This window comes from Mus musculus, chromosome 11 (genome assembly GCF_000001635.26).
Source record: "Mus musculus strain C57BL/6J chromosome 11, GRCm38.p6 C57BL/6J".
Classification (NCBI taxonomy): domain Eukaryota; kingdom Metazoa; phylum Chordata; class Mammalia; order Rodentia; family Muridae; genus Mus; species Mus musculus.
Window position 1 is genome coordinate 94,478,904 of NC_000077.6, and position 10,508 is coordinate 94,489,411.

The 10,508-nt window shown below is 53.0% G+C and overlaps 1 protein-coding gene across 1 annotated transcript; it reads right to left on the reverse strand.

Annotated features, from left to right (window-relative positions):
• Spata20 (spermatogenesis associated 20) lies at positions 1–6,407 on the reverse strand. Its single transcript, NM_144827.4, has 16 exons — positions 6,307–6,407; positions 6,014–6,196; positions 5,851–5,915; positions 5,584–5,738; positions 5,365–5,508; positions 5,046–5,247; positions 4,680–4,810; positions 4,478–4,582; positions 4,183–4,257; positions 3,876–4,085; positions 3,601–3,793; positions 3,187–3,355; positions 2,720–2,931; positions 1,513–1,712; positions 536–616; positions 1–363 (listed from the first exon to the last, which is right to left on the reverse strand). Exons 1-16 carry the CDS (start codon positions 6,381–6,383, stop codon positions 193–195), a joined length of 2,373 nt encoding a protein of 790 aa, NP_659076.2. The 5' UTR covers positions 6,384–6,407; the 3' UTR covers positions 1–192.
• Between the last annotated feature and the right edge of the window lie 4,101 nt (positions 6,408–10,508).

Consider the following 10,508-nt stretch of genomic DNA (forward strand, 5'->3'; position numbering starts at 1 on the left):
TCACCACGGGACACTGTTAGGTTTATTTCATGGTGAGTAGGTGCCCATGGGGGAGCCGCAAGGATGGCTGTGATCACCTGGAGGCAGGGTACCCAGGAGTAGCTATAGGTTTGGTATTAGCCTCTCAAGGCCTGAGTCTCTGGTCAGTTGGAAAATTCTGCCTTCTGGCCCAGCTCATAGGGTTCTGGGCAGTCATTGGTGTAGCAGCTTTCGTAACTCACAGGGATCCGTGATAGGCATGGAGCAGGCTTGGTTCTCAAATATGTAGACTGTGGCCCGGTCTTCTACTCTTCGAAGGCTGCTCAAGAAGGGAAGCTGACGGGACAGGAAGCTCGATGGGTCTCCATCAGCCAGAATGAGCACCTGAGATAGGGGCAGAGCACAAAGTGTCACCTGGGAGAATGTACTGGTCATTGTAGATCCTAGTAGGAAATGACCTCTCCCCCAAATTTCCAAAAGCAAGGATGTTGGGAGCTGAGTAGGGAGATGCAATGTGGGAGGTAGAGAGTGAACTCAAGTTTGCAGGGACGCGCACCTTGTTAGGGACGTAGATGGAGTGGACACATTGCAGCAGGGCCTTGGTGTCCTTGGCCTGGGGGTCTCCACAGATCACAATCTGGCCAGTGCAGGAAAATCACCCAGTGTCAGGAAGAGAGAGGCTAGGCCCCCCAAACCTGCCAGAGCTTCCCCCATCCTCCCTCCACCCACCCAGAATTCCTGAAAGGAGAAGGGAGTCACCTCATCCATCAGGAGGATTCATCAGATTTACTGTTCCGAGAGCGCAAACATGGCACACACACCACATACACACATACACCACACATCACATACCACACACACACACACACACACACACACACCCTCACCCGCACCCGTACACGCACCCGCACACACACACCAGGAGTGTACATTAGTGGCAATGTCATACATTGTGGTGGACACACAAATACAGGGCAGGGTGTCCAGAAGACTTGATACACTGGATGGCACACAGCACACAAAGAGGCACACAACACACATAGTAGATGCCCATAGAAGTAGATGCCACACATAAATACACACAAGCATACACCCATGGAGGCACACATGAATATTCACAGGCAAATACTCTAGCCCACACCAGCACACAAACTAGAAAAATGTGTGTGTGTGTGTGTGTGTGTGTGTGTGTGTGTGTGTGTGTGTGTGTGTGTGTACAAAAGAGTTGACAGAGCAATAAAGCGCAGAGGAAGAGACATAATCAGATTGACATGCAGAACCTTATAGAGAAAACACTTCACCAGCCATCAGATCAGCAGGAACCCATTTTTAACCTCTTCATTTTGCATTTATATGCAAACAGCCCAGCGACAAGCCCTCCCAGGCTGTCTCCTCTGACACCACCTTCACACAGACACCTCCATTCCACACAGCAGAGACCCCTGCATATGTATAAGTGAGCTCTGGTGGCAGCCCTGGAACCCCATTTCACGACTACTATACCCTGACATATCACCATTACCACCTCCCTACCTGCTTCAGAGTCTGCTGTTGAGCTGAGAGGGTACGGACCATCTCAGGCAAGGCCACTGGGACGCGGCGCATGCGCTCAGAGAAGGCTGTCAGCAGGCACACACACTTGTCCATCCAATCCTTGTGGCCAGTGAAGCTGTGCAACCGAAGGAGGTTGTGGGCCGACACAGAGTTAGCACTGGGCTCTGCGCCATCCTGGTCTGCAAGGGACAGGAGGAGGTTTAACAAGGTTGGTCCTTGGATTTTAGGGCCCTGCTCTGAGACTGAGTCTGGGCTATAGGATCCAGGAATAAGATGAAGTTCATATGGCGCTGGTCTGATTTTTTTTTTTAAACAAGCCCCTCTGTCCTGCTGAGCTGTGGGTATCCAGGTTCCCTACCTCACTGCTGATGCCTTTAACTACCGACTGTCAGGGCCAGAGAGGTACCACCCAAGTCTTCTAATCCATCTACACATCCTGCTGGCCTACTGCCTGGACAGCCCCCAGTCCTTTCCTGTCCCCCATCTCATGGGCTACCCCTGGCTGCTTTCAACAGTACCTCCAAAACTAAAAAAAACAGCATCCTCTTAATGGGTCACCCTGATTTCCCTGTTTCCATTCGTCTCTACGACGAGCAGAATTACATTCCAGCCAGAGCAGGTCAGACCCTCTCAGCGCCCTGAGCCCTCACTTCCTATCCCAGCATTGGCACCTCCTCTCACACCACTCTTGGTCTCTGTCTTCCACACTCAGCCTAATCCTTAGGGCTCTCTCATCAAACTGTCTCCTCTGCCTAAATCTCTCCCAAGTGCCTCCCTGATGGCACAGATCCTCTTGGTTGACACCTGTCACAGGTTTACTGTAATCTCAAAGCTCTGATGGTGATACATTCCGCACTACCTCCACCACATGTTGCGAACTTCCTTCAGGCGGAGACCAAGTCATTCTTGCTTAAACAAATGAAATCAGTGGATTCCAGATGCCCCTGCATGCTCACAGGAGAGCTAGAATGACCTCTCCATCAACTCGGAGGAACTATAGGTGCTATTGGCACTCATTTATATACTAATAAGCAGGTTTGGGAATACCAGGAGACCTCCAAAGTCACATAGAGTAAAGACATGAAGCCAGCAGCCCCACAAGAGCTGTTTACTGCAAAACTACACAAGTATCTTCCTCTGGGATGCCCTGCCCTGCCCGAACCCAGGGCCCAAGACCAATGCTAACCATCCTTCAGACGAAGAGGCAGGTCTGCCCCCAGCTCAGCCTCACTGCAGAAGTAGCCACCACCTCGGGGGTCCCAGAAGAGCTTGTCCTGTGTGTCCTGCAGGCGCAGAGCCCACTCAAGCCATGAGCTCTCCTGTGAGGCCTCGTACAGGTCCAGGAGGCCCCGTACCACAAAGGCATAGTCCTCCAGGAAACCCCAGCATGGTGGGTTGCTAAAAGTACAGGAGAGAAGGAAGTCTGAGGACAGGCCCTGGGAATGCAGAGAGGAAACTTCTCTTGCTTTCTTTTGGTTAATCCTCCATACCCATGCATCCTGTGACTACATTAGTCCATTTCCCAAAAGAGTCAATGGGCCCAAGAGTGTTGAGACTACAGGGTAGCGACTGATCAGTCCATTGAAGGAGCAGAACAGGGCTAGAATCACCCAAGGAAATGGCCTCATGGTCTGCCCAGCCTCCCTCCCCCACCTTTGCTCCACAGTTCCTCCGGTGCCAGCATAGCATGTCCTCTTCAGGCGGCCGCTGGACACATCAAACATGTGCCGCTTAAGGAATTTGGCACCGCTGGTGGCCTGGGCAACTAACTTTTCCATACCCAGGGCAGCCCCCGTCACAGCAAAGCCAGAAACCATCAAGCCTGGAGGAAAGAGAGGTCAGAGGTGGCATGAGGTCAACCAGAGCTCTCCTGGGACAACCTACCCCCAACCCTAGCCCACCCCACCCCCAAGTCTCCAAGTGCCAAGCCCGGGCAGGTTCACTTAGACTCTTTAGATCTCCATTAATTCATTTCTAAGTCAAAATTTCAAAAGGCCTATGAAGAAGGAATGGGCAGACGGAAGGGGCTTGGCAAATAGAGCTACTGTTCAGAGAGGGTCACCCCACCGTTCCAGGCAGCGAGCATCTTGTTGTCTAGGTGTGCTTTCGGCCGATGTTTCCGGGCCTGGAAGAGCTTCTCCAGCCCTGTGTTGAGCAAGGCCCTCACAGCCTCCACCTCCAGGCCATAGCGGGCTGCAGTCAGCTCTAGTGAGTAACGCACCATCAGGACATTCTGGCCGTGCAGTTCCCCGTTGGGATCCTGAGGAAAACAGCCTTGGTCAGGAGGAGCCCATGTACCCGGCGAACCTGGGATCCTTCTCTGTGTCTGCAAAAGTCCTCACCTGAGAGGAGTTGATATTGCCTACTTCACTGAGTCCATAGTGCTTCATTAGGAGCTGGCCTGAGGTCAGCGGCTCGCTGGCGCCTACCACGGGCTCTGGGAGTAGCTGTTGGACCTCTTTGACTGTCCACACATAGTAAGCACCCTCTTGGGGCTTCATGCCTCTCTCCGGGGGGGAGTCAGCATCCTCTGCACTGTAAAAGCCTCCAGACTGTGGAGATAGGAGAGTTGGCTGGTCACCATCCAAAAGACAATGGAGACGTCAAGCCCTCCTGCACCAAGGTACGCCTGCCTCCGAGGACACACACCCGATGGCTCAGAGTCCGGGTCACATACTGCAGGATGCCTTTAGCAACATCAGCGTAGAATTCATCGCCAGAGATCTGGGGGGGGGGGGGGTGGAGGTTGTAAGTAAATGTCACTGGGGGTGGTGGTGGCTCAGGTTCCTAAAGGATACCCCCCCAGGAAAGTGGGTGGGGTGTAGGGGAAGCCCAGGTGTCTAGAGTGTGAGGAGGAATTATGGGTTGGAATTAAGAGGAAGCTACCGTTAGCTTGAAGGTCTTGGGACTGGCAGCCAGGATTGGGATTAGGGGCAAAAGTCACCTGGAAGGCCTGGGTATAGACCACCGAGAGTTGGGCCTGGTCATACAGCATTTTCTCAAAGTGAGGGATGTGCCACTGTCGGTCCGTGGAGTAGCGGTGAAAGCCCTGTGGTCAAGGCAGAGTGTTAGGCCAGACTGATCTCAGCCTCTGTCCCTAGGCCTGCTGCCCCGGCCGGCCGGCACGGAACCTGGCCTGCCCTCACCTGCCCCACATGATCCTGGATGCCTCCGTTGGCCATCATCTTCAGGGTGTGCAACGCCATCTGCTGAGCTCGGGAGCCATCCTGGGTGAGCCGGTGACTGAGCCAATAGGAGAACAGGAAGTTCAGGATCACTGTGGAGCAGGAAGGAGAGGGTGAGAGGTTCCAGGGAGGCTCTGCCCAGTCAGTCTCTGTCTGTCAGGCTGGAAGGTGGGAACTTCTACCATCCACTTAGAGGACACAGGCCATTGGCCTCTGAGTCAGAGGTCAGAATATCAGCCCACAGGGGACCGGAAAGCTACACAGCCGCACAAGAGAGGCCAAAGGCACCGATGCTCATTATATAGGTCAGGGTCAGAGGTCACTGACCAGGTGTGGGAAACTTGGGGGCCTCGGCGAAGCCGCCGTATTCCTCATCATAGCCCTCATCCAGCTGCTGGAAGCAACGGCTGTTCATGGTGGCAGCAGAGGCTGGAATCTGTCTGTCACCCACGCTGATCTCAGATCGGGCCAGAAGGGCTGTGGTGACGCGCTGGCTGTTCTCCAGAAGGGTGTTCTTGTTCAGTTTCCACTACAGGAGGTGAGCACACACGTGGAAGTCAGCATACACAGGTCGGGGTGGGGATGGGAGGTGGCTGTGGTCTCTCAACCTGCACGTGGGCACCTTCCCTCCCAGACATCCACCCACCTGATCACAGATTCTCATCAACACTGTTCGGAAGCCAACTCGAGTCAAACCATCCTCTGGCGGGAAGTAGGTGCCCCCAACGAATGGCTGGAGGCCGGGGGTCAGCCACACATTCATTGGCCAGCCTCCTCCACTACTGGTGGCCTGGAAGAGGGAGGGCCAGGGTCAGGGGAGTTGCCGCGTTGTAGGTGTGACTAGACTGCCACAGAGATGGCTCACCTGCACAAAAGTCATGTATACTTTGTCCACATCTGGCCGCTCCTCTCGGTCCACCATGACACAGATGAAGTTCTCATTGAGCAGGCGCCCTATCTCTTCATTCTGGAAGGATTCCTCCTCCATCATGTGGCACCAGTGACAGGTAGAGTACCCCACTAGGAGAGAAGAGGGACAGGATGGCAGGAGGAGGTCCCCGGGGGACCCAAGGGACCACCCCCAACCCTCTGCCTGTCACTGAACCTCATTCTGGGAACAGTGGGTGTATACCTGAGAGAAAAATCGGCTTGTTTTCTTTTTTGGCCTTGTCGAAGGCTTCCTGTCCCCAGGGGTACCTAGACCCAACAGGAAGAGAGGTCACTCAGTAGCCTAGGGAGTCTCAGAGGATTAGGGACCCCAGATGCTTCAAGGGAAACCCTGGGATGGCTCTCACCAATCCACCGGGTTGTAGGCATGCTGTAAGAGGTATGGAGACTTCTCATTGATCAGGCGATTGACGGTCTTCGGCGGTGCAGGTGGAGGACAGTTAGTCCGGCTTGACTTTCCTCCAGCAGGCATGGGCGCTGAACTACTAACTGTAGTAGCACTTCGGTCCTTGTCCCGGGAAGAGCTGCCCCTAATGTGGGCAGATGGGTCACACAAATGAAGGCCACTTCCCCTTTGCCCCACCCAAATCAGCTCAATGGTTACCCAGCCACAAAGACCCCCACTCTTTGTCCAGCCCACCTTTCTGAACCACGGGGGAGACCGTGGCCTTTGTGCTCCCCCTTATGTTTTGGGGGTGGTGAGGAATGGTGGCTCATTGGGGGCTCCCTGCCAGGTTAGTCTCCCCCAGCTTCTTGGACCTGGCGGTAGGAAGGGTATCTGTGAGGTCAGAGAGGGTCATAATGAGTAGAATGGTCCATCCTGCTCTGTTCTATCACCCGTGGAGTGCCCCTCCCTGGGCGGTTGCACTGCAGGCATCCTTAGCATTCATGTGGGTGACTTAGGAAGGGAGTGGCTATTGCTAGTGTCTAGACAGGTCAAGAGGAATGGGTATTGGGTCCGGGACTGGACCAGGTGAGGGACAAGCAGAAGAAGTAGTCAGGGACTAGCCAAGAACTCCAGAGTACTTTGAAGGACCAGGTCTTACACTAAACACACACACACACACACACACACACATACATACACACAGAGGGGAAAGAGGGAGGGGAGAGAAAGGGAAAGAGGGGAAGAGAGATAAGAAAGAAGGAGAGGGAGAAGGAGAGAGGGACCACTCAGAATCAAATAGACCTATCTTAGGGAGTTCAACCTGGGAACGCAACTAAATAGCAGGCAGGGCAGCAACATGAGTTTGTGACAGGGTGCAGGGTGCTTCAAGAGAGGGGTTTGTGGACAGCACATCATTCTAGAAAGGCTTCCTAGAGGCGGTGCTAAAGTAGCCAAAGAGCTAGCCTGAGCTAATCCTGCAGCGGATAAGAAGGGTGGGGGAAGAAAAGGAGCCTTCATGTAGGGGGATCCGAGCAGACATCGCAGACTATGCCTGAAAGACGGACTGCCGCGGCGCCAGGCATATTGTAGTGTCTTGCTCATACCTGCCGCTAGCCGCAAGGCCCACCCCCACAGTGGGGCGACCGGAGGTTGGGGTCCAGACAGTCCCACACTCTTCAGTATAGCTGCTCCAATTCGGGCGGTAGGCTGCAGAAGGGCGGGCCCAGAACCCTGTCCTCGCCAAGTCTCTGGCCCTGTGGCTGGTCTCCGAGCGCCGCTCGGCGGTAGAGCGCGGAACTACAGCCCTGCCGTGCCTTTGAAGATCCAACCGTCTCAGCGCTTAAAATTCGAGTAAAATAAGCTGGGTTCCATTTAAAGTGCTGGCAGGAAGAGTGACCCTCGGAGCATCCAATACTTTTGCCTAGCTCTTTCCCCTTTTACAAGCAAGAGATAAGGCTCCCTTCGAAGGATTTGATCAGCCAGCCAAATTTGCTTGATCCAGCCTACCCATCCTCCCTAGAACCCACCCACTCCGAGAAGCCTTCCCAGAGTAGTAACACTGAGCCAATATGTCCTTACTGCATGCTCTGTTTGCTTGGTTCATTCACTTTATTCAGTCAATGACAAGCGTCCTCTGCTGTCTACTACTATACCAGGCACCGAACACCCGTGTGTTCCTCCCTACCCTTTTACTCAGAGACTAGCTAGTGAATAGTCAGCTACACACTGCGACAAGTACCGTGAATGGGTATAATCTAGCAAGAGACTCGATCCAGTAGAAGAGACACAGAGGAAAGCTCTGCTGAGGACATTATACTTGATTGGTAGCTATAAAGAATAAGAGTGCAGGGAGTGAGAGATGTAGCAGAAGAAACAGCATGTGTAAAGGTCCTGTGGCAGGTGAGGGTATTGAGACTGAGGGCCAGCAGAAGGCTAGTATAGCTGGAGGGCAGAGAAAAGGGATAGGTAACGAACGTGGATAGGAAGCTGGCTTAGTTAGCTTGCTATTGCTATGATGAAACACCATGACCAAAAACAACTTGGGGAAAAAGGGGTTTATTTTATCTTATACTTCCACATCATAGTCCTGTGTCCATCATCAAAGGGATGTCAGGGCTGGTATTCAAGGCAGGAATCTGGAGACAGGAACTGCAGCAGAAGCCACGGAGGAACGTTGCTTACTGGCTTGTTCTCCATGGCTTGTTCAGCCTGCTGTCTGCTAGCACCGGGGACCATCAACCCAGGGGTGGCAGGCGCTGTTCACAACAGTGAGCTGAGCCCTCAGACATCAGTCATCAAGAAAATGCACCACAGACTTGTCCACAAGCCAGTCTGATGGGGGCACATTTTCTCAGTTGAGATTTCTGCTTCCAAATCAGTTTAGCCTGGGTTAAGTTGACATAAAACTAACCAGCAAGGGAAGTTAGGTGAGTGGGTAGGACGAGGTCTGGGGCAGGGGGTGAACTCTGAGGAGGAAGCATTGCTGATGATAGAATCCAGGGCCTTATCCGTGCCTCAGCAGGAGTCACACCTTCTGAGAAAGGAAGTTCCTAATGACATAAGAAGAAAGCTGCAGTAGAACTTGCCTGCCTTGTTAGCCCACCCCAGACAGGGTATCTCTGTGTAGCCCTGGCTGACCTGGAACATGCTCTGTAGACCAGGCTGGCCTTGAACTTACAGAGATCCACTGTCTGTCTCCCGAGTGCTGGGATCAAAGGAGTGCGCCAAGGCTGCCCAGCCTGTTTTAATCAGGAAAGCATCCTTTTAGGTCTGGAATGGGGGAAAGAATGGAAGCAAGGTTAATGAGGGGGTCTTGGCAGCACACAGGGGAGACAGGAGGCTTATCAGGGGCTAGGGGTAAAGCTGCAGAGGAAGGGACTTTGAGGAGAGGAGGGTCAGAGTGAACAGTAAAGGCTAAGGCCTCACTCTGAAGAGGGGGAGCTGTAGGGGGCTAAGAGGTCTTTTTTTGACCTATTGGTCTGAATACCTTTGAGATGTGCAAATAGAACAGAGGGATTAAGGGCTTAATGAACAGAAGGGAGGCTGTTGGGAAAGAGGAAAGGATTTCCTATGTGGAGGGCTATTAAGAAAACAGCACACTGAGAGCAAAGAGCTCAGACCCATACACCTTGAATCTTGACAACATAGGTAGGCAGGACCCATGCATAAATTCAGACATTGTAGCATCCTGGAAGCAGAGCGGCAGGGATCTTAAGAGCAACTAGGCATGGTGACACACAACTGAACATCTCAGTGCGTAGGAAGCTAAGGAGAGACGAGGCTGGAGGCTGAGACCGAAAGAGCATGAGTTCAAGGCCAACTTGAGCTGCAAAGAAAGGCCTCTGCTAAAATACGGTGGGGGAGGGGCAGGAGGCTAGCTCATTCAACAAAAGTGCTCATTTCATGAACTCGAGGGCTCAAGTTCAATCCCCACAACCCACAGGAAACAAAAGCAACAGCATGACCTCAGCAACGCTGAGACAGGCAGAGGTAGACCAGATGCCTGGAGTTCAGTGGCCTCCTAGCCTGGTCTCCTTGGCAAAGTTCTAGGCCAAGAGGAAGCCCTGTCCGTGGCTACACAGATGGCCTGCTGGTTGAGAGCACTGATTGTTCTTCTAGAGGACTGGTTAAATCCCCCTGTCCCCCTGCCAATCAATGGTGGCTCACAACTGTAACTCGTGCATGTGGTGTGTGAACATATTCAGGCACAACATCAATGCGCATAAAATAATAAAATTTTAAAACATGAAAAGGAACCCTGTCTCAAAATGTGAAAGGTACCTGAGGAATGACATGTGAAGTCCTTTGAACTCCACCCACAGACACACACACACACACACACACACACAGAGGGAAATACACAAAACCAAGAAACACAATGAAGTGCCTACAGAGAAGTCAAATGTCCTCTGGCTTTAGTAAGCTGGACCCTGGGCTGGACCTGGTGACTGTAGTCCTAGTGACATCATGCTGAGAGGAGGCATCCCGCCAGCTAGAAGTGGGAAAGAAGGGTACAGTGACTTCGATTTCAAGGATGAAGCCAAGGAGGCTGTACATTGGAGGGCAGGGTCTGTCTGGAAGAAAGCGAATTGAAGGCCCAGAGGAGAGAGATGGGATGCCTGACAGAGTCTGAGGATGAGGGCCACAGGCTTGCGGGTTGGGTTTGCCCTATAAGCCATGCTCCGGTGCCAAAAGAGTAGTTCCCAGGGGAGACCGAGAGCCCTGTTGTGAGTGCCAAGGATTTGGGGGGTGATGGCCGAGACATGAATGAAGATGGATGAGAGGTCCAGGATCAGGGAGTTAATATGGAACTGGGGTGAGAGCTGAACCATGAGGAAAGCATGCTGGGAATGGGGAGTGGCTGCCCCAGACAGGGCAGAGCAGAGCAGAGTGCCAGCCTTGGGGAGGAAGGTGATCCTTGTAGCTTCCGGAAGCAAGGCCACCAACCTGTTCTT

Bases quoted from the DNA above. Each gene is read 5' to 3' on its own strand.
- Spata20 (NM_144827.4), bottom strand. From the start codon at position 6,383: ATGAGCCACCATTCCTCACCACCCCCAAAACATAAGGGGGAGCACAAA. The intron at 5,509-5,583 runs GTGAGCCATCTC...TCCCTCTTCCAG, and splicing joins TATACATGACTTTTGTGCAG to GCCACCAGTAGTGGAGGAGG. The intron at 4,811-5,045 runs GTCAGTGACCTC...CCTGCTCCACAG, and splicing joins CCCCAAGTTTCCCACACCTG to TGATCCTGAACTTCCTGTTC.